Below are 26147 nucleotides of genomic sequence, written 5' to 3' on the forward strand. Positions count from 1 at the left end.
AAAAGGTCATGTGACCAATAGCCAATCAGATTCCATAGCGCTCACTGACCAAAAGAGTGCAAATGGCGCATTAGTACGTAATTTGACGGCGGGTGCACAGCCAAACATTGGAATTATGGAATAATTTGACCATGTCCTGGTGGAATTATACATGATACAAGGTAATTTCCCTATATTGCTATGACTAACATGTAAAATATGCACACAATCTTCATAGAAGGTTACAATACATACCGAATTTGCCTATCAATGGTGTCAAAACATCGTGAATCATCGTGTTCCAATACACAGTGCAAGTAACAAAATTCACTTACTAAACGCTGAAAGACGTGTCCTAGATAAGTAGGTTATACATATTACCATACATAAAGCGTATATCTCATCTAGGAAATGATGCATAGTAATTACATTGTAAATTCGTAATGAAGGTACTGTTCATTACAACTGTATGTTGGCCAGTGATTGACCAAACATAATCAAGACAAGTACTGTATGATTGTCAGTAATGGACCAACAGTAATAAAGACCAGTATGATATGCTGGAAAGTGATGGACCAACATCAATCAAAACTAGTACTGTATGCTGGACGGTGATGGACCAGCATCAATCAAAACCCGAACTTTATGCTGGACAGTGATGGACCAACATCAATCAAGACCAGTACTTTATGCTGGACAGTGATGGACCAACAACAATCAAGACCAGTATTGTATGCTGGACAGTGATGGAACAACAGCACTCAGGACTAGTACTGTACGCTGGACAGTGATGGACTAACAGTAATCAAGACTAGCACTGTATGCTGGGCAGTGATGGACCAACAACAATCAAGACCAGTATTGTATGCTGGACAGTGATGGAACAACAGCACTCAGAACTAGTACTGTACGCTGGACAGTGATGGACCAACAGCAATCAAGACCAGTACTGTATTATGGACAGTGATAGACCAACAGCAATTATGGTCAGTACTGTATGCTGGCCAGTGATAGACCAGCAGCAATTAACACCAGTACAGTATGCTGGACAGTGATGGACCAACAAAAATCAAGACTAATTCTGTATGATAGACAGTGATGAACCAACAATAATCAAGGCTAGTACTGTATGATAGACAGTGATGGACCAGCATCAATTAACACCAGTACTGTATACTGGACAATGATGGATCAACAAAAATCAAGACCAGTAATATATGCTGGACAGTGATGGACAGAAACAATCAAGACAGTACTGTATTATGGACAGTGATAGACCAACAGCAATTATATTCAGTACTGTATGCTGGCCAGTGATGGATCAACATAAATCAAGACTAGTACTGTATGCTGGACAGGGATGGAGCAACAATAATTAAGACTAGTACTTTATGATAGTGATGGAGCAACAATAATCTAGACTAGTACTGTATGATAGTGATGGACCAACACTAATCAAGACCATCAATGTATGCTGGACAGTGATGGACCAACAATAATCAAGATTAGTATTGAATGATAGACATTGGTGGAACAACAATACTCAAAGCTAGAAGTGTATGCTAGACACTGATGGACCAACAATAATCAATACTAGTACTGTATGATGGACAGTGAAGGACCAACAATAATCAAGACTAGTACTGTATGATGGACAGTGATGGACCAACAATAATCAAGACCAGTACTGTATGATAGACAGTGATGGACCAACAATAATCAAGACTAGTACTGTATGATGGACAGTGATGGACCAACAATAATCAAGACTAGTACTGTATGATAGACAGTGATGGACCAACAATAATCAATACTAGTACTGTATGATGGACAGTGATGGACCAACAATAATCAAGACGAGTACTGTATGATAGACAGTGATGGACCAACAATAATCAAGACTAGTACTGTATGATGGACAGTGATGGACCAACAATAATCAAGACTAGTACTGTATGATAAACAGTGATGGACCAACAATAATCAAGACTAGTACTGTATGATGGACAGTGATGGACCAACAATAATCAAGACCAGTACTGTATGATAGACAGTGATGGACCAACAATAATCAAGACCAGTACTGTATGATGGACAGTGATGGACCAACAATAATCAAGACTAGTACTGTATGATAGACAGTGATGGACCAACAATAATCAATACTAGTACTGTATGATGGACAGTGATGGACCAACAATAATCAAGACTAGTACTGTATGATGGACAGTGATGGACCAACAATAATCAAGACCAGTACTGTATGATGGACAGTGATGGACCAACAATAATCAAGACCAGTACTGTATGATGGAAGGGAAGGACCAACAATAACCTAGACCAGTACTGTATGATAGACAGTGATGGACAAACAATAATCAAGACCAGTACTGTATGATGGAAGGGAAGGACCAACAATAATCAATACTAGTACTGTATGATGGACAGTGATGGACAAACAATAATCAAGACCAGTACTGTATGATGGAAGGGAAGGACCAACAATAATCAATACTAGTACTGTATGATGGACAGTGATTGACCAACAATAATCAAAACCAGTATTGTATGATGGACAGTAATCGATCAACAATAATCAAGACCAGTATGATGAACAGTGCTGGACCAACAATGATCAAGACCAGTACTGTATGCTGGCCATTAATGGACATACATCATTCAAGACGAATTAGGAATAAGCTGGTGATTTTCATGGAGAACTGTGATAAGTGAAACAATTTATAACTTGCTCAGAATCTTGTGCACTTTATGTCCACTGTTAGCCAGCTGTGTCATCAAGACTTCCAGGGTGTCAGTAGAGATTTACTTCACTGAAGCATGTATCAAAACAACAGTGTGCTAAGTGTAACAGGCTATAACTTGGCAGCAATCTTTGACATGGTATGTCCAATTTTAGCCAACAGACCTATCGTAACTCATGGGGTCTCAAGAGACTACATATTGAAGGAAGCATCATGACAACTGGATAATGAGTGTAATGACTTTTAACTTGGCCAAAATCTAGGATCATTTTATGTCCACTGTTATCATGACTCCCAAGGTCTCGGAAGAGACTGACTTCATGGAAGCATGTATCATAACAATGATGTGAAAGTGAAACAATTTCTAACATCACCAAATTCTGGAATATTTTATGTCAACTAATTTGCCTATATGTTTAGAACATTTTATATCCACTAATTAGCCTCTATGTTTAGAACATTTTATATCCACTAATTAGCCTCTATGTTTAGAACAATTTATGTCCACTAATTAGCCTATATGGTTAGAACATTTTATGTCCACTAATTAGCCTCTATGTTTAGAACATTTTATGTCCACTAATTAGCCTCTGTGTTTAGAACATTTTATGTCCACTAATTAGCCTATATGGTTAGAACATTTTATGTCCACTAATTAGCCTATATGGTTAGAACAGTTTATGTTTAGAACAAGACAATTAAGCAACCAGTCTGCTGATATTAGAATTTTGTTCGCAAATAAAAAACAGCTGAATAAGGAATAATAATAATGATAATGATAATAATAATAATAATAATAATAATCATCATCATTATTATTATTATTATTATTATTATTCAATTAAATAAATAATTAATGAAACACTTATTAGAATAACAAAAAATAAACAAATTTGTTGTGGTCCACATATTTAAAATAAATGGAACCTTACTCTTAAAATTACTAACATGCACATATCAGAGATTTCAATATTTGTATCTTTGTACATGTACATATCAGAGATACTATTAACTGACGATGCATCAATAAATTGGACATGGTGTCCATAATTATACTATAGCAGTTTTTGGTCATTGTGTTTTACAGGTGCAATACTATTAAATGATGATGCATCAATAAATTGGACACGGTGTCCATAATTATACTGTGGCAGTTTTTGGTCATTGTGTTTTAGAGGTGAGCTACTATTAACTGAAGATGCATCAATAAATTGGACATGGTGTCCATAATTATACTATGGCATTTTTTGTTTTTGGTCATTGTGTTTTAGGGGTGAGATATTATTAACTGATGATGCATCAATAAATTTGACATGGTGTCCATAATTATACTATCGCAGTTTTTGGTCATTGTGTTTTAGAGGTGAGATACTATCAACTGATGATGCATCAATAAATTGGACAAGGTGCCTTTCAATAAATTAGCCATGTTTGCCTCATTAGTATTATGTGTATAGATATGTATTGTATTTTAAGTACTGTATCATGATATGTATTGATAGGCATATTGTTTCACCCCATGTTGTGTTATGTATTGATAGGCATATTGTTACACCCCATGTTGTGTTTGGTTTTGTATTCATCATCATATTGTTTCACCCTATGTAGTGTTTCAATGTGTATGTTGTTGTTGTTGGCTTTAATGCCATTTTTCAGCACATGATATGCTATACATGGCGGCCGGTATTAATGGTGGAGGAAGAACCCGGGAAAGCCCCGGAAAGAACCACCGACCCAATATGAAGCTACTGGCAAGCTTTCTTACATACCCACATTGGCTGAATCCAAGACTTGAACCCACGCAGACAGGTGAGATTGCAGTGAGCCATAATGGAGAGTGCGTTAAACCACTCGGCCACTTGGGGCCCCTTGTATTGATATGTAATGTATTATAATTTGTGAATCATGATATGTATTGATAGGCATATTGTTACACACCATATTGTGTTGGTTTTGTATTTTTAGGCATATTGTTATACACCATGTTGTGTTTGGTTATGTATTTATAGGCATATTGTTACAAACCATATTGTGTTGGTTTTGTATCGATATGCATATTGTTACACACCATGTTGTGTTTGGTTTTGTATTGATAGGCATATTGTTACACCCCATGTTGTGTTTGGTTATATATTTATAGGCATATTGTTACACACCATATTGTGTTGGTTTTGTATCGATAAGCATATTGTTACACACCATGTTGTGTTTGGTTATGTATTGATAGGCATATTGTTACACACCATGTTGTGTGTGGTTTTGTATTGATAGGCATATTGTTACACACCATGTTGTGTGTGGCTATGTATTGATAGGAATATTTTTACACCCCATATTGTGTTTGGTTTTGTATTGATAGGGATATTGTTACACACATGTTGTGTTTGGTTTTGTATTGATAGGCATATTGTTACACCCCATGTTGTGTTTTGTTTTGTATTGATAGGCGTATTGTTACACCCCATGTTGTGTTTTGTTGTGTATTGATAGGCATATTGTTACACCCCATGTTGTGTTTGGTTTTGTATTGATAGGCATACTGTTACAACCCATGTTGTGTTTGGTTGTGTATTGATATGTACTGTAATGTACATTCTATTTACTAATATGTGACATAGAAATATCACTTCACCCATTTTGTCTTCGGTTATTGTATTTTGTCATTTGTTGAGACAAAAAGACACCAGAATACTAGAAAAGCTTATCTCATGGACATATGAAAGCTCTATCTTTTAATGATTGTCCTTAGCTCAGTACTATGAACATCCTATATTTCAGTGGTCCATCAAACTATGTGACTTATGAAAACCCTATATTTTAACAATTGCCCCAGGGTCAGTTCTATGGACATAATATTGGTTTCTCGCACAATGTGACTTATGAGAACCCTGTATTTCAATGGTACCACACACCATTTGACTTATGAAAACCCTATATTTGAATGGTTCCTCACAATATGTACGAAGGAAAACCCTATAATTTCAACAAGTGTCCTTGGTTCAGTACTATGGACTTAACATCGGTCCCTCATACCATGTGACTTTTATATGAAAACCCTGTATTTCAACAATTGCCCCAGGGTTGGGTTTGGCATTATACAGTGCAGCAAGACAAATAGATTATTTAGTGTAATGCTTTTGGTATGGTTTGGTATTATACAGTGTAGCAGGTAGGTTTTTTAGTGTAAGGCAATTGAAGTAAAGTGCCCCACCCAATGATACATTATGGTACCTAACTAGGGCTATTTATATCATAGGATATGAACCTAAATACTTTTGGTCATGAGTCCAGCATGCTAATTGCCATTTATCAAACCATTAAGATGTTTCAGTGGTCTATAACCATTCCTCAGACCTTTATAATAAATCAAGGACCAACATGGCCATATATTATGTGTCAGTAGTCTATCACAATGCATCAGACCTTTATAATAAAATATGGACTGACATGGCCATATATTATGTGTCAGTAGTCTATCACAATGCATCAGACCTTTATAATAAAATACAAACATGGCCATATATTGTGTGTCAGTAGTCTATCACAATGCATCAGACCTTTATAATAAAATATGGACTGACATGGCCATATATTACGTGTCAGTGGTCTATCACAATGCATCAGACCTTTATAATAAAATACAGACATGGCCATATATTGTGTGTCAGTGGTCTATCACAATGCATCAGACCTTTATAATAAAATACAGACATGGCCATATATTGTGTGTCAGTAGTCTATCACAATGCATCAGACCTTTATAATAAAATACAGACATGGCCATATATTGTGTGTCAGTGGTCTATCACAATGCATCAGACCTTTATAATAAAATATGGACTGACATGGCCATATATTATGTGTCAGTGGTCTATCACAATGCATCAGACCTTTATAATAAAATACAGACATGGCCATATATTATGTGTCAGTAGTCTATCACAATGCATCAGACCTTTATAATAAAATACAGACATGGCCATATATTATGTGTCAGTAGTCTATCACAATGCATCAGACCTTTATAATAAAATACAGACATGGCCATATATTGTGTGTCAGTGGTCTATCACAATGCATCAGACCTTTATAATAAAATACAGACATAGCCATATATTGTGTGCCAGTGGTCTATCACAATGCATCAGACCTTTATAATAAAATACAGACATGGCCATATATTATGTGTCAGTAGTCTATCACAATGCATCAGACCTTTATAATAAAATATGGACTGACATGGCCATATATTATGTGTCTGTGGTCTATCACAATGCATCAGACCTTTATAATAAAATACAGACATGGCCATATATTATGTGTCAGTAGTCTATCACAATGCATCAGACCTTTATAATAAAATACAGACATGGCCATATATTGTGTGTCAGTGGTCTATCACAATGCATCAGACCTTTATAGTAAAATACAGACATGGCCATATATTGCGTGCCAGTGGTCTATCACAATGCATCAGACCTTTATAATAAAATACAGACATGGCCATATATTATGTGTCAGTAGTCTATCACAATGCATCAGACCTTTATAATAAAATATGGACTGACATGGCCATATATTGTGTGTCAGTGGTCTATCACAATGCATCAGACCTTTATAATAAAATACAGACATGGCCATATATTATGTGTCAGTAGTCTATCACAATGCATCAGACCTTTATAATAAAATACAGACATGGCCATATATTATGTGTCAGTAGTCTATCACAATGCATCAGACCTTTATAATAAAATACAGACATGGCCATATATTGTGTGTCAGTAGTCTATCACAATGCATCAGACCTCTATAATAAAATACAGACATGGCCATATATTATGTCTCAGTGGTCTATCCCAATGCATCAGGCCTTTATAATAAAATACAGACATGGCCATATATTATGTGTCAGTAATCTATCACAATGCATCAGACCTTTATAATAAAATATGGACTGACATGGCCATATATTATATGTCAGTAGTCTATCACAATGCATCAGACCTCTATAATAAAATACAGACATGGCCATATATTATGTCTCAGTGGTCTATCACAATGCATCAGGCCTTTATAATAAAATACAGACATGGCCATATATTATGTGTCAGTAATCTATCACAATGCATCAGACCTTTATAATAAAATATGGACTGACATGGCCATATATTATGTGTCAGTAGTCTATCACAATGCATCAGACCTTTATAATAAAATACAGACATGGCCATATATTATGTGTCAGTGGTCTATCACTGTATCATACCTTTACAATAAAATATGTACTACAATAGCCATAATTGAAAAGAAAATTAATTCTACGTATAACAAAATAAAATTTACTATCATCATCCCAAAATGTGCTGATCCAGCAAGTCATACTGCCAGACTTGACCAGAAATGCCCATCAGTGAACAATTATCCAGTTTTGAGGCAGTAAGTCGTTACTGTCAGGCTTGTCCAGAAATGCCCATCAGTGAATAATTATCCAGTTTTGAGGTAGTAAGTCATTACCATCAGACTTGAGCAGAAATGCACATCATTGAATAATTATCCAGTATTGAGGTAGCAAGTCATTACTTTCAGGCTTGTCCAGAAATGCCCATCAGTGAACAATTATCCAGTTTTGAGGCAGTAAGTCAGCCTGTTGATTTAAGCAATACTGATTGGCAAAAGCAGTGAGTGGCATAAATTACCGTTGTTGTTTGAAATTCTTTATTATAATTTTCTGAAAGAAAAAAAAATCATTTTTGTATCAATAAATAGTTTGTGAAAAAACTTGTGAAGTAATTCAAGAATGAAGTACATTTCCTGGTATATTTAATAATAATGTACATACATGTTTTCCTTTTCAGTGCTACATATTGTAGAAGAGTTTGTGGGATCATCTTCTGTCCACCATCTCTTTGATATCAATCCACAAGCAAAATGTTGTTAGTACAGTTCCTACTAAACTGTTTCATGGATTCCAATGCAGCTTTATCCACATATTTATCCTAGGTCTAGTTGGTCCTACATGACAAATGTGTTGCTTGGAGTTCCAATTTGGTACATGTATTCATCGCCGTATTTAGTTGGCCCTACATGACAAATGTATTTGCTTGGAGACCCAATATGGTCCACATATTCATCCCAGGATCTAGTTGATCCTACATGACAACTGTGTTGCTTGGAGATCCAATATGGCCCACATATTCAACCCAGGTCTAGTTGGCCCTATATAATAAATGTGTTGCTTGGAGTTCCAATATGGCCCACATATTTATCCCAGGATCTGGGTGGCCCTACATGACAAATGTGTTGCTTGGAGTTCCAATATGGCCCACATATTCATCCCAGGTCTAGTTGGCCCTACATGACAAATGTGTTGCTTGGAGATCCAATATGGCCCACATATTTATCCCAGGATCTAGTTGGCCCTACATGACAAATGTGCTGCTTGGAGATCCAATATGGCCCAGATATTTATCCCAGGATCTGCTTGGCCCTATACAACAAATGTGTTGCTTGGAGTTTCAGTTTGGCCCATGTATTCATCCCAGGATTTAGTTGGCCATTCATGACAAATGTGTTGCTTGGAGATCCAATATGGCCCAGATATTTATCCCAGGATCTACTTGGCCCTACATGACAAAGGTGTTGCTGGGAGATCCAATATGGCCATCACAATAGCCAGGTCAAAAATATTATCGCTACATTTCCTGATTTGATTGTCAAATCAAAATGCGATTTTAACTGCAGCACCTTTAGTTACAATGTCTTGTTGGTACATTATACTGATCCAATATGGCTGCCAGTGCATTGATCATGAAAGTTTTTTTTATTGCCATTTATTCCTCCTAGATTGGTGGTCATATCAACATGAGATTCCTCCTTAAGACTTCTTATGATGTATATTTGGTCTCAAATGATAGTCTTGCTTGACACCTAATATGGCCACCACAGTGGCCATCTTGAAAACCTTGTTAATAATATTTCTGCTGATTGGATGGTCATATCAACATTTGATTTTCACTAAAGACTTATTATGAAGTCTAGTTTGTCTTAAATGATATTCTTGCTTGATAACTAATATAGCCACCACAGTGGCCATTTTGGAAATCTTGTTATTATTACTACCCTGCTGATTGGATGGTCATATCATCATGGGGTTTCCAAAGTGGCCATCTTGAAAATCATACTATTACAACTTCTGCTGATTTGATGGTCATGTCATCAAGTGGTTCCACAGTGACCATCTTGAAAATCATATTACAACTTCTGCTGATTGGATGGTCATATCATCATGGGGTTTCCAAAGTGACCATCTTGAAAATCAAACTATTACAACTTCTGCTGATTTGATGGTCATATAATCAAGTGGTTTCCACAGTGACCATCTTGAAAATCATATTACAACGTCTGCTGATTCGATGATCATATCAAGGGGTTTCCACAGTGGCCATCTTGAAAATCATATTATTACAACTTCTGCTGATTTGATGGTCATATGATCAAGGGGTTTCCACAGTGACCATCTTGAAAATCATATTATTACAACTTCTGCTGATTAGAAGGTCATATCATCATGGGGTTTCCACTGTGACCATCTTGTAAATCTTGTTATTACAACTTATGCTGATTCGATGGTCATATGATCAAGGGGTTTCCACAGTGACCATCTTGAAATTCATATTATTACAACTTTTGCTGATTGGATGGTCATATCATCATGGGGTTTCCACAGCGGCCATCTTGAAAATCATATTACAACTTCTGCTGATCGGATGGTCATATTAGCAATGGGTTTCCACAATGGCCATCTTGAAAATCATTATTACAATTTCTCCTGATTGGATGCTCATATTATCATGGGGTTTCCACTAAAACTCTTCTTATGATGTCTAGATGGCTCAAATTAAAAATGGCACTGATCTGATATCCAATATGGCCATCAGTTTAAAAATCTTAAATTAAATTTGCGCCAATCAGACATCTAATATGGCCATCACAGCAGCCATTTTGAAAATATATCATTGTTCCTCCTCCGGAGTGGAAAATAATATCTCGAAAATATTTTGTCTCCACTAATGTCCAAATGAATAGCAAAACAACATGTTGCATTCACCAATATAATTCTTATGATAACGAGATGGTCCTAAATGAAAATGGTACAGTTGTACTTCCAATACAGTTACCATGGTTATCATCTTAACAATCTTTTTGTCACTATTCCCTCTGAATGGATGGTCATTATGACATTGTGTTTTTACCGAAAGACTTGCAATGATGTATACTTTGTTCGAAATGAAAATGGACCCAATTTAACATCCATTATATGTATCACGGCAGATAATTTGAAAACATTTTAATCAGTGAAGAAATCAGAACTGGTTTCAACACGTTAGAGTTGAATGGAAGAAATGGTCTTGTCTTGAATTCTGTAAATTCATTACAGACAGAAGACTTTATGTCCCTTCATGGGACTGTTGTTTCATCTATCAGTCTCATTCCTTCAAAGCATTATGTTGCCTTTCTCAGGTTTGACTTGGTACTGGTAATGGGCAGTAGCAGGTAAATTGGCTTGCATCCACCCTCAGAGCCAGGTATTGATGCTTGGTAATGGGAATGGGCCACATCAGTTGAATTGTCTTGAATCCACCCTCACATTGCACATATTAATGCACTTATTCCAGGGAGAGTTACCTCCCTGGAACTTAGTTTCTCTTCTCTTATGGTTACCTTTCATCATAGCGCAACTGCACTTTGTATTGATCAGATAAAGCTTGCTGCATATATATTTATATCTAATTCTTCGTATCCTGTCAGCTACCCTGACAACTGTGTACATCCCTGACACCTTGCAGATAAAATATGGCAAGTATCAATATTTGTCCAACACCTGATGACTTTCATACCCTATCTAACATGTGAGAGTAACCAGTGCCACTAGATTTAATACCCTATCTAGCCTGTGTGTGAGTGACCATTGCCTCTAGATTTAATACCCTATCCAGTCTGTGTGTGAGTGACCATTGCCTCTTGATTTAATACCCTGTCTAGCATGTGTGTGTGACGAGTCTGTGTGTGAGTGACCAATGCCACTAGATCTATTACCCTATCTAAACTATATGCGAGTACCCACTGTCATGAGATTTCATGCCCAGCCTGTCCACGAGTGACCACTGTGTAACATGAATGACCATTACTGGTATTTAATATGAGTGACTTGTGCTCAGCATCTACTTGTAAACTTTGTTCTCTAAAAATCCAGCACTTTGTGACTTGAAATATTTTACATTATAACTTGTGTCAATGAAATTAATTTTTTGGAAATTCGCAACTTTTCTACCGTTCTGTTTAAAATTTTTATTTTTATCATGAGTGCATTTGAATCAAATTTTCTGATATACATTATTCCTAAGTTTAAATTCAGTTTTACTGCATGAAAAATGCCAATAAATGTAAAAGTTACTGCAAACTGAATGTCTTACTTCTAAGGCCCACGATCCTGCAAAAGTGTCACCTTGCTTAACAGAAACTGTACATCATTTAAAATGGCTATACATTTCTTATTAGTACATGGAACTTGGTAATGCCTTTATTATTACATGGAACTTGGTAACGCCTTTATTATTACATGGAACTTGGTAATGCCTTTATTAGTACATGAAACTTGGTAATGACTTTATTAGTACATGAAACTTGGTTGTTGTTGTTGTTGTGGGGTTTAACGCCATTTTTCAGCACGATAGGCTATACATGGCGGCCAGTATTAATGGTGGAGGAAGAACCCGGAAAACCCCGGAAAGAACCACCGACCCACGAGAAGCTACTGGCAGGCTTTCTCACATGCCCACATTGGCTGAATCTTAGACTCGAACCGCCGCAGACAAAGGTGAGATGGCAGTGATCCGTAACGAATGCGCTTTAGACCACTCGGCCACTCGGGGCCCCTGAAACTTGGTAATGCCTTTATTATTACATGTAACTTGATAATGACTTTATTAGTACATGAAACATGATAATGCCTTTATTAGTACATGAAACTTGGTAATGACTTTATTAGTACATGAAACATGGTAATGCCTTTATTAGTTACGTGTAACTTGGTAATGACTTTATTAGTACATGGAACTTGGTAATGCCTTTAGTAGTACATGAGACTTGGTTGTTGTTGTTGTTGTTGTAGGGTTTAACGCCACTTTTCAGCATGCGATAGGCTATACATGGCGGCCAGTATTAATGGTGGAGGAACCTGGGAAAACCCCCGGAAAGAACCACCGACCCACGAGAAGCTACTGTGAGTGATGAAACTTGGTAATGTCTTTATTAGTACATGGAACTTGGTAATACCTTTATTAGTTACATGTAACTTGGTAATGCCTTTATTATTACATGGAACTTGGTAATACCTTTATTAGTACATGGAACTTGGTAATATTAACAAGTACATTTAAAATGTGCCCTTGTTAATGATATTTTAGTCTAACTGAGATTGATTGTAAGAAGTTTAATCTGACAGGGCCTAGATCACAATTAAGATATTCCAAAGAAATAGTGCTTTATTTGTATAGTATGCCTGCCACTGTCTCATTGGGTGAAGTTACTTATTGCATTATAAAAAACAAAACCCAAAACTTCATCAAATTGTATAGAAATTGGTATTTGCTTGTTGTTGAATGAAGACAAGCAAGATGTCAAATGTACGAGTTTTCTATGTCATGCAGATGCTTGTTTTGTAATGAAAACAGTAAGATGTCAAATGTGCCAGTTTTCTACTTGATGGAAATGCTTGTTGTTGAATCAAAACAGCAGGTCCTAAAATGTAGTTTTCAAGGTCATGTTAGTACTTGTTTTTGAATGAAAACAGTAGAATGTCAGATGTCCCAGACAGTTTTCTGGGTCATGTAAATGCTTGTTGGCTACGTCCTCTCCATTGTTTGTTTATATTAGTAATATGTGAATCTGTCTTGTATTACACTTGCTGTTTGTTCACCATAAACAAAAGCCGGTGTTGTTGTTATTGCAGGGTTTGATGCCATTTTTTTAGCACACGATAGGCTATACATGGTGGCTAGTATAAATGGTGGAAGAAGAACCCTGGAAAACTCCGCAAAGAACCAGTGACCCATGAAAAGCTACTTTCATGCCTTTTCACATACGTACAACATCCTAACCTGAGACTCGAACCCACACAAACAAAAGTGAGATGGCAATGATCAGTAACGGTGAACATTTTAGACCACTCGGCCACTAGTGGCCCCCAAAAAGCCAATGAAAAAATTGCATAAGAACCAGTGACCCACGTTAAGCTACTTTCATGCTTTTTCACACACCTACATTGGCCGAATTGGAGACTCAAACCCACACAATGGTGAGATGGCAATCATCCATAACGGTGAACATTTTATACCACTCAGCAAATAGGGGCCTCCAAAATTTCATGAGGTCATAAAATAACTTTGTATGACCTGTTGTAAGATCATGAGGAAAAAATTGATATGGTCTACTGATATACTTCGAAAATGCTTTTGACTCATTTCAGTCAGACGTTTTAGAAAATGCTCTGAAAGCTTTTAACTTTTGTGGAATATATTTTTCAGTGATTCAGAGTATTTTGCAAGTAATACTGGTGAGACATTAAATGGTTTTAATGTCAAAGGTTCTACTTTAGCAGTTAGAAGAGTCATGTTCCTTGATTGCCTATTTTTCTAACTACTGCACCATACCTTTTTATTTGAATCTATAACTATACACCATTATTTTAATGAGACCTTGACCGACTTGGATTTCCTGGATGTCACCTCTTCATTTAGAAGAGGTATGGCCCGTGAATACCCATCAACTCCAAAGCTTTGGTTTTCCATCACAAGTTCTACAGCACAAGGCTATTTTTACTGAGTGGGTTTGGATTTAATAAAGAGTTATTGCCCTTGAATTCCCATCAACTCCAAAGTTTTGGTTGTCCAAACAAAGATCTACTGTACAAGGCTACTTTCACAGAGTATGTTTTGATTTAATGAAGCATTGTGGCCCCTGAATACCTATTAACTCCAAAGCTTTGGTTTTCCAACAAAAGTTCCACTGCACAAGGCTATGTTTACTGAGTAGGTTTAGATTTAATGAAGAGTTATTGCCCCTGAATACCCCTCATCTCAAAAACTTTGGGTTTCAAACACAAGTTCTAAAGCACAAGGTTACTGTTACTGAGTAGGTTTGGACTTAATGAAGAGACAAAGAACAGTCATGGAAATGATATTTATTTATGATGTATATATGCACAGTGATTAATCTGGGTCTACTCTATTCCAGAAACTTGCATGTGCATTCTGACTTCTTGACCACATTTTTGTTTAAATAAATATTGACCACTGTGTACACATGCACTAAATACTGCTTTGTCTGTGGCAGTGAATTCAAAATAAAAATATTGAGAATCATTTTCAGTTGCCCAGTTAATTACACACATTAAATTCAGCAAATAATAAACATGAATTATAATATTATGTTAACATACATAAATGCTTTGACGAATATGAAAATAATTTTCCAAAAAAGGACAAGCCTAAAATCTTACTTCCATACAAATGACAAGCCTAGAATCTTACTTCGATACAAAGGACAAGCCTAGAATCTTACTTTCATACAAAGGACAAGCCTAGAATCATAATTCCATACAAAAAGGACAAGTTTAGAATCTTACTTCCACCACAGTGGCATATAACATTGACTCCATAGAATGGACATAGAGTGTTACTTATATAAAAAGGACCTAGAATATTACTTCCATAGAAAGGACATAGAACCTAGTTTCCATACAAAACTTATAACCATACTGCTATACAAAGGACCTAGAACCTTATTTCCATACAAAAGGACCTAGAACCTTATTTCCATACAAAAGGACCTAGAACCTTATTTCCATACAAAAGGACCTAGAACCTTATTTCCATACAAAACCTATAACCTTAATTCCATACAAAGTACCTAGAACCTTATTTCCATACACAGTATCTAGAACCTTATTTCCATACAAAACCTATAGCCTTAATTCCATACAAAGTACCTAGAACCTTATTTCCATACAAAACCTATAACCTTACTTTGATACAAAGGACCTAAAACCTTACTTCAATATGAACACAAGCTGCACATTGCCCCCCTCAGCCACTCTGCAAGATGAACATTACCAGTCATCAAAATACAACTAAACTATGAAGTACATGAACCAAAAGCACAAACGTGTTTTGGCAAAAGTACCACCAGACACATTACGTATGCATACAGGTAAAAATCCTGGTGAGACATGAATAGTTTTATATCAAGAATGACTACATGGAACTGCATGATAATCAAGTGTATACATCAATCTATCTACAACAAAAACAATTACATGGGATTATAAATATCCAGGACACTTTTCATCCTTTGCTTTATTCAACATATACAAATCTACCAAATTAGTTGATTTCATATCGAAATACAAATGTTACATAAAAGAGACAATGTCTGAACATTAAAATAAATAGCAGCCTGATCCCAGTCTGATACCTAAGTACACATTTCAATGGCTTTGTATTAACATAATTATTAAAATGGCTGCCCTGTGATATTAACATCAGATTGGCATCAGATTCATTCAAGCAACAATGTACGTCAGATTGGTACCATTTACATTCATGACCAGCTACACATCAAAAAGTCATTTAGGGAAAAACCCTGATCACATGACCATCCAATCAGGAGGGAGTAATGATACAATACATTCAACATGGCTACACATATGGCCATATTGTCTTCAGACTGGCACCACTTTCATTATGATCAATATACGACACAAATTTGTTAATGAAAAAACCCATTTGACATGGCCATCCATGCAGTAGGAAGTGATAACAATATGATGGTCATATTGGATACAAGATAGACACCAGTTTTATGTAGAACCAACTATGCATTATAGGTTTATTTTTGAGAAAGTAAATGTTACAGCAAATTGCATTTCTCTGAGAATACTTACCTGGTCACATTGACTTTGAGAATATAAGCCAGCTACATCCCAAGTCAAGCGCTAGTACAAGATGAAGATTGATATTTTATTATGTACCATATCTATGAAGGGCAGTAACCCTTGCTCAATCACTTGTAACCACTAGCAACAGTGAGGCAAAATGAAGTTTTTGTACAGCCAGGGCATAATGCATTTTAAGTGACATGGACTAAAGATGCAACACTATATTTCAAGATTGACAGATGCATGATGCAGCTTAAGTTAAGTGGACCTAAACACGCATCATGATATATGAAGACTAAGAGACATGATGCAGTTTAAGTGATGTAGACCTAAATACAGATCAAAACTTATCAAGATCGGCAGAGACCGGCAATGCATTAGCCATTGTAATGTGAGCTGCTCTGCTGGTGACCTGAGCAATGGGAGTTGTTGATTCCCAAGTATGTTGGTTTGATGTCAGAAATTCACTAAAGACACCAGATCAAACATTAAAGACACTCCTTATAAAACAGAGGGGCAAACATGGTGACAACTGTGACACTGTTATCCAGTGCTGGGTTTTTAGTATGGCATGCGGTGGGATGTGTCTGTACCAGAGCAACGGGAACATAATTGGTACCTGGTTTGCAGTACAAAAATGTTTCACTATTTCCTGAGTCACATATATGATCAGCCAGCTGATCCTTAATTTTCACTGGATCTGAACAATATCCCATGTGCCCATTCTTACATGCCTGAAGCCCACGCTCATCTTGTGGTGCGGTTTATTTCCACTAAACCACCAAAAAATGAGGGAGCAATCCCCACAGTGTCTAAATTATCGACACAAGATGAAAAACGAGGTCAAATGGGACCTGAAGACCACAGGAGTTGTGTCATATTATCCTGTACCAGGTGAATCATATGCTGCTGAAAGTCTAGTGTATCAAGCTGTGAATGTAACATATTTGCATTCATACCCTCTCTTGCCCAAAGTCAGGCATCTTTTTTAGAATTGGGGAAGGCAACGTGTAGGGCCTAAAGAAAGCTCAGAACTGATTCTTTATTCGAATGTATACTTAGTACCAGTACATCTGTATCTTTCCCCTCTTTTGAGGAGTTTTATAGAACGGCTAATCAGGTGTCCACAGACTATGATTTGTACATATTGCATGGGGTCGAAGAGGTATGGTTTGTGCAAGCCATGCAGAACTCGTACATGCCTTGTTATATTGTATGTCATGAATTTACTGCATTTAGAAGGCCTGGTTCTAATACGATAGAGAAACATAAGCATCAAAAAACGTCAGTGTTAATATTATTAAAAAATAAAATAGGTAAATAATACCCGTTATAACCAGAGTGCAAGAACTAAAGACAGTGTGTGATAACACTTCAAAGTGAACATTCATCAACGATAGAATGGTGTACCACATGGTCTAAGACGGTCAAAGAAAGTGAAAAGATTCATAGAATGTCCACAAATTAGAAAAGTAACATATATAGCACATGTATATTAATCATTATTAATTCAAAACAAATCCAAACTTTCGAACGAATGCTTGATTTTGACACAAAGAAACTTGGATTAATGGGATACAGATTCTGTATGATGCTGTGAACTGAAGTGGAGTTTAAAACTGGAGACACCTGATGGAAGCAAGAGGAAGTAATGAGCAAGAGTTACTGCCCTTTGTCTATATGCTATAGTAAGGTTGTATTATACATGTTATTAACGCATTAACCCCTGGAGGTTTGTGTTGTTTTCTCCTGAAATGAGAGCAGGAAACACATTTTGAAAGCTGTTTCTGAATGCATCCGAAAACACCAAATCCCAGGTGATTTTTCAATAACATACTACCTAGATGTGTTAGAAACATAGCTTTTCAGTGGCTATTTGGATTTTTTTTTGCTAAATGGACCCATTATTTTTGTATTGAGACCACTCATTATTCCAAATGCCCATCTTATCCTACTTTTTGCAAAAGCTCGTCTGTCTGTTTGCAGTTCATACCAGTTTGCCTTACATCTGAGACCAAAGTCTAAAATCCGGACACAAAATCGGATTCCGAAAACGAGCAAATTCTTGGTAGAAAAAGATTGGGTCCCAAAAATTAGGTTTCTCCCTCTGTATTTTGTAGTGCAACTAGATATTCGAGATTGTTTGGTAACATTGTAGAGCTACATCTGTCTACCTTTCTATAATACCACCCACTTTAATTTATCATGCATGAACATGAGGCTACAGAGCTCGGCAGTAGGCTACTACCTCCTACCACGTTAACTCATCACTAGGAGTTAATGTGTTAACAGTCATACATTACCTCCTAGCAATATTACTTATAACACTTTAATTCAGCACTGTTCTCTGTCATAAAATTCTTCAGTATTGAAGTTGCGAACAATAGAGAATTTAATTAATAAACTGTCAACTAGCAATCGGATACATATTTAAAACTATCTGCTATCCTGAATCATTTAACTACCAAAGCACATCTTCATCTCTGAATGATGTCTTAGGTTGTAAGAATTCAAACAAAAACATCAATGCTTGAGTATTATTTTTTAAATTCAATTAAATATGAAACACAATAAAACTGAGGCAGAAACAAACATGAAATTGCAAAATGTACATAAATGTTTACACACAAGCTGAAAATATATTTACAATAAAACATTCAATGAATCAGCATGCACTGTCTTGTGTACAAAACGAATAAATTAATAGTTTTCAAAAATACAGTTTTCATCTTAAAATTGTTCTTCAAATATTCCATGCAAATGATTAGGAATTTCTGCTGCAATTTACTAACTAGCCCCTGGTTCTGAAAATCATACCACAAGTTTGCATGCTCATGAATCACTCATTTTGCTGGCAGAAAACACACAATCAAAGCCACTTTAATCAGTAGTCTACAAATAAACTTCAGTTTTGATCAGTAGTGAAACTAAACTGGCTTAACAAAAGTAAACAAATAAACTGTTCAGGTTGAATGTCATACACATTGTCTCCGTAAGTGAGCTTCACATTGCCCTGGAATTTATCAGTTTCTCAAGTAAAAGCAACTATATCCTGAGTCTGGGTCTGACTCCTTCCTTTCAAGTAAACTGGACTATATCCTGAGTTAGGGATTGACTTCTTCCATTCAAGTAAACTGGACTATATCCTGAGTTAGGGTCTAACTCCTTCCATTCAAGTAAATCTGTAAATGTCCATAGTTATGGTCATAATGATTGTCAGCAACCTGATTTAAAGAGTTCCTTCCATTTAGCACATGCATGCTTACCACTCAGTCTGAATGCATATTCCTACTTGTACAAGCTGTCTTAAATTACTCATCATAATCAAGTTCTGGCATGTTTATTGCTCACTTTCCCAGAACTGTGTACTGCTTAGTTGAACAAATGTTTAAGACTTGTTCTTAAACTTTTTCTTTAATGGCTGGCAAGCACATGTAATGTGTATGACTCACTTCAGTGAGGCGGTTTCTTTGGCTTAAAGGTATATTAGTTCATGATTTACTAATGAGCCATTTATTCTGATTCAATGGTCCACATTTTTATTAATTAACATGCTTTTTTCAAGTAATAGCATTTGTGACTCGCATTTATGTGAAGTACTAATAAATCAAGAGCAATTTTGAAACAGATTATTTAACCAAACCAACTGTTGTTTTTTTTCTTCTAGAGGTAGGAGTGATTGCAGAATTGTCAGAATAATACAGACATTTTTAATGGGATACTGAATTTCCTTCCCTACTCAGTATTTTCTGGCTGCAAGTAGTTCTTTAAGACCATTTAAACCCATATAATCTTTATGACAACGTTTTCCTCATATTTATTGCTTTCTTTTAGTGACATATATTTTTTCCATTATTTGCCCTCACTCTCCTCAGCTGTTTTCTTTAACTCTAGAGCTTCTACCCTAGATGTCAAAGCCTGTATTGCACCTTCAGCTGTTTCTAATGATCCCTTAACTGTTTCTATTGATCCCTTAACTGTTTCTATTGATCCCTTAACAGTTTCTATTGTGCTGAACCAAGTATTTAGGATATCCAGGTAGGATCCTGTAGGGATTGCTGAAACTTGAATTTGCTGAATTTCCTGTGATATTTCATTCTGAAAATTGGGGTCTCCACACTGCTGACTGAGGGTTGTCATTGTTGAGCTGATGCTATTCCAGCAGGTCTGATACTCCATGGCATTCATCTTACATGACTTAGCATGTCCGTACAGTTTGTTCCTGTCTTCACGCAAACTTTTTATCATGCCCTCTTCCTGCTGAGGCAGGGTAGGTACAATATTGTTAAAGAGCGCGGAAAGAAGTGTGACATCATAGTCTTCAATGTTTGTATTGCCTCCATTTGGTGGGAACAAGATATCAATCTGGGACTGGTGTAATACCTTTCGTTTAAGAAGACCGTTGATGGTACTCTTGTTTTTGCCAAGATACTGGTCCAAAGTGCAGGTCGGAGTGACTGTGTGATGACTTAACAATTGTCTCAAAACCCTGGATCCAACATCAACCAACAGATATGTCAGACGCATGAATCTGTCTGTATCACCAGCTGGTGGTGGTGGCATGGGAACAGCAGAAGCTGAAAGATGACAAAATGTATATAAGACTTAGTAAATGCAAACACATTCTAATAGCATACAAAAATGTTCAGGATATGTATTCATATATCAACAAAAATAGAGGCCTTTTCTACTGAATTTACTAAGCCTATATTACCAAAGTATGCTGGATTTCTATTGAAAACACTAAAACTACATTAACAAACAATACTGGATTCATTAACAAACTATACTCGAATTATACTGAATTTACTAAGAATTTAATTGAGAAACTATACCAAATGTCTGCTGAATTTTCTAGGGTTACATTGTACACAAAATACAGAGGGTATTCTGATTCAAGTTTGTCCAATGAAATTAAAATCTGATATTACAGTTAACTGTATATTTAGCATGTTTGTTAGAGGTGCCAATGATAACGTTTGGTACGTAAACCTTGCTAAAAAGTGCAGTTGGAAAGCGTTGCTTCAGACTGATATTGGTCACCTAAGGAGATTTATTTCAGACACATGTATATGTGTAGAATGGGAAAAGTCTGGGAGTATAGAAGGAATTAACACAGATCAGTAATATAAATCTGAAATCCCCATTAATACACTACTGTTTGATATGACTAAATAATTGAAGTTCTATTGTGTTCTTTCTGTTTTGGAAAAAAAATACCCTGATTAAACGGATGTTTAGATTGTTCTTATTATGTATTAATCAGTTCTATTATTTCAGTAAAATGACCCTGACATTTGACCTTGTGACTCCAAAGCCAATTTGTTTCTGCCTTAAAACAAGTGCTAGCTTTTCTCAAATGGGGGCAAATGTTATTAGAAATTCATAAACCCAAAGAACATGACTAATAAAAGTACAACTGCCATAGATATGTAATATTATAACTGCAGAATATTAGTCTGCAAATTTTATTATTTTGTTTCAATTTTAAAAAATTGCTCCGAAATAGTCAGCAGTGGTGATAGACTTCTGCTTCAACAATTGTAATGTTGTCAGTGTAAAACAATCCTATTCTTTAGCATTGTGCGAAAGTGTTTTTGATTGTGAAAATTAAGTGGCTGCTTGACAATAATTGTCCAAAACGGATTGAGGAACTGCAGTTGCATTATGTTCCTTTTTCATTCACCATTCTGGATTCTACACTTTGCATTTTTGGTTTACTTTTCCTCAAACTGCACTCGTCATTTCATGTGTTCATTCTGCATTCAACCTGACTCAGTCATCGTTGTGTATAATAACCCATTGCTGAGTTTGTACCTTATTTTATTGTCTCTTAATTGTAATCAGTTCTTCAAAAAAAGAGGCCCCAGAAGGCGAAAGACCACTCATATTTGTGTGACTGAACAAGACCATTCACCTTGGTGATATTTACCTCAAAGCCAGTACCTTACCAGGGTGGTTGACCAAGACCAATCACCTTGGTGATATTTACCTCACAGCTAGGGCCTTACAAGGGTTGTTGACCAATAAATCTGCATTATGTTCCCCAACATTCAGAAATGTTTCTAATTTAGCAATGGCTAGCCTACTGGATGGTTGGCAAGACCTTTTGAGGAGAATGCTGCCAACCTTGGTTAAAATTGTTTGAGAAGATTTTATAATGTTGAAATAAGGAATCATTGTTGAAAGACACCTGCCTGATCACAGATGATGCCCAGTACATGCCAGTCACATAACCATAATACAACAGAACATACCCTTGCAACCAGGTGGCCTAACATAACCATAATATGATATCAAATACATGTACAGCCTTTAGTGCTATCATAAGCATAATGTGACATCATATAAACTAACAGCCTGTGAGCTAACATAACCATAATATAATATAATATCACATAAGCTTCTGACTGGGAATGATGTTGTTGTTGTTTTTGCTGTTTTGGGGTTTAACGCCATTTTTCAGCACATGGTAGGCTATACTTGGCGGCCAGTATTAATGACTGACTGCTGACTAGGGTGCATCATAAGACATATATAGTTACAGTAGTGATGCGACCATTGAGTAGGACTAGCAATACAATGAACCAGAGCATGGGATGAATTTGGTACATCATAAGACTTATATATATTTACAATAGTGATATGACAGTTGAGTAGGACTAGCAATACAACTTGGTGCATCATAAGACATATATAGTTACAATAGTGATATGACAGTTGAGTAGGACTAACAATACAACTTGGTGCATCATAAGGCTTATATATAGTTACAATAGTGATGTGACCATTGAATAGGACTAACAATACAATGAACTAGAGCATGGGATGAATTTGGTACATCATAAGACTTGTATATAGTTACAATAGTGATCTTACCATTGAGTCGGACTAGCTGTCATGGAATTTGTTATTTGGATTAAATACATGTACTTGGGTTTCTTTTCTGTGTACAGCGTTACCTCAGGGTGGTGCATCATAAGACATAAATAGTTACAATAGTGATGTGACCATTGAGGTGGTCTACCAATACAATGACTGACTAGTGACCATGAACTCATGATAGTCGCACCACTTGACCTTATGACAATGATGACTTTAGAGAAATTACAAAAGCAAAACAAACTTAAGATAAAATTACTGCAAAAAGAGAGAAAGAAGATTCTGAAAGGTAATCTCATAAATTATTGAATGGTTAAAGTATACAATGAGAATATATACTTACATCCATCAGTAATCTCATAAATTACTGAATGGTTAACGTATACAATGAGAATATATACTTACATCCATCAGTAATCTCATAAATTATTGAATGGTTAAAGTATACAGTGAGAATATATACTTGCATCCATCAGTAATCTCATAAATTACTGAATGGTTAAAGTATACAATGAGAATAAAATATAGTTGCATCCATCAGTAATCTCATAAATTATTGAATGGTTAAAGTATACAATGAGAAAAATGTATACTTACATCCATCAGCAGACTGCTTCTGGAAAGTAAAAAAAAAAATATATTTTAAAGTTTATTATTTATTACTGCTTACTTGCCACTATGTGTAAAATTGGGATCCTCACTTATGTAGGAACAGGAATTACCATCCGATGATAATATGAGATAAATGTTGCGATGTTGTGTAAGGAGTCTGCCATTTTTTCTAAGACTGATTATCCAGGCTAAATGTAGAGATTATGGTGGAAGGAATCTGCTATAGTTTTCACAAAGATTGCTGATATGGGATATTAAAAAAAAAAAAACACATTAAGCAACAAATCTTATAGTATGTGAGAACTAGATTGGCATGGGAAAAACAGTGGTGATCCTTCTTGAATTTTATCAAACATGACCTTAAAGTGAAGCGCAAGGACCCATTGATAAGTTTATATGGCAAGTATTCTAACCTATCATGTACATTAAGAAGTAACAAGAGTCCCTTGAAGAATCTGATGCTCTACTGGGCAAACATAAATTCCGAAATTCAAGTGTCGAAACCATCTCTGATATGCTTTAATTAGCTACTGTGGTACACATACTGCATATAAGCATTACACTGTTCATTAGAACAAAGTAGACATCATAAGAACACTTCTGGTGAAAACCGTATGTCATTATGATCATCAATTCTGGGAAACTGACAACAAGACATTTATGAAAGTCATCATAGCAGCCATATTGGATATTGTATTACTGGCACCAGTTTAATTTAGGACTTCTTGAAAACCCTATGCTATCATGACTTTGGGAAAATGACAAGACATTTATGAAAGTCATCATGGCAACCATATTGGTTGTATGACTGGTGCCAGTTTAATTTAGAACTTTGTGAAAACCCATGCTATCACGAATCAGGAAAACTGACAACAAGATATTTATGACAGTCACAATGGCAGCCATACTGGATGTATGACTGACACCATATTCATTTAGGATATTTACTATATATACTATTTTATATTTACTATATATGCATAGGATATTTACTAGGTATCATAAAAATATTGTGGCAGAATCCTGGAGAATCCATGCTGGAGAGGATTAAACACCAGTATTTTCAAGACATGACTCTCCTTTCAGGAGAAATAACAAGATTTACAAGATGCCAAGTGTAGTGGTCAGAGGGAATATCATATTATCACCATTTTCATTACTGACCAACTGGAAATTGTACCAGTATGACTTCCAGCTCAAACAGAAGTGTGGTAAGATTTTTAAGATGAGTGCCATGGCAACTATATTGGATGTCAGACTGTCATCACGTTTGTTTATGACTGGCTGAACACTATGATGTCTTTAGTGAAAACTCTAAGCCGATATGATGAAACATGGAGAATGAATAACAATAATATGACTTTAATAGTGACCACTGTGGCAGCCATATTGGACTTCAGATTGGTATGACTTTCACTAAGGACTAATCAAATATCGTAAGATGTCTTTTAGTTAAAACCCCATCTTTATGTGACAATCCATTCAGGAGGAGTAGATAAAACAAGAGTATGAAGATGGCTGCCTTGGCATAAATATTCTACATCAAATTGGCAATACTTTGTTCAGGACCAACTAAGCATCACACAAAGTCTTTGAGTCAAATGCCCATTTTTTAGTTTGACCATCAATTAATGAGGAGAGGAAATAATGAGAGTTTAAAAATGGTCGCCATATCCTACATAAGATCAGCACCATTTACATTTAGAACCAATTAAAAATTATAAAAAATTATTTTAGCGACATTTCCTTGTTAATAAAACCATACACTCAGGAAAGTAGCGACAACAGGATTTTCAAGATGGCCACTTATACGGCCATATTGGATGTCTAAGCAGAACCATCTTCATTAAGGTCCATCTTGACCTTGGGATGAATATGTGTGTACAGTTTCATGGCAGACCTCCAAATAATTT

The 26147-nt window shown here is 35.9% G+C and overlaps 1 protein-coding gene across 1 annotated transcript in view; it reads right to left on the reverse strand.

The window, feature by feature from the left end:
• Positions 1-18035: 18035 nt before the first annotated feature.
• The window catches only part of LOC149772547 (cyclic GMP-binding protein C-like), a 31601-nt gene continuing 23489 nt past the window's right edge, over positions 18036-26147 (reverse strand). The window contains exons 8-9 of the mRNA XM_089947651.1: positions 24220-24238; positions 18036-21317 (exon numbers count right to left, since the gene is read on the reverse strand). Coding sequence (XP_089803777.1) covers positions 20593-21317; positions 24220-24238 — 744 coding nt within the window. The 3' untranslated portion in view covers positions 18036-20592. The remainder of the gene's footprint in view (positions 21318-24219; positions 24239-26147) is intronic.

The sequence above is a fragment of the Sinohyriopsis cumingii genome, unplaced genomic scaffold (assembly GCF_028554795.1).
Source record: "Sinohyriopsis cumingii isolate HCF-2022 unplaced genomic scaffold, ASM2855479v2 utg001397l, whole genome shotgun sequence".
In the NCBI taxonomy this organism is placed as follows: domain Eukaryota; kingdom Metazoa; phylum Mollusca; class Bivalvia; order Unionida; family Unionidae; genus Sinohyriopsis; species Sinohyriopsis cumingii.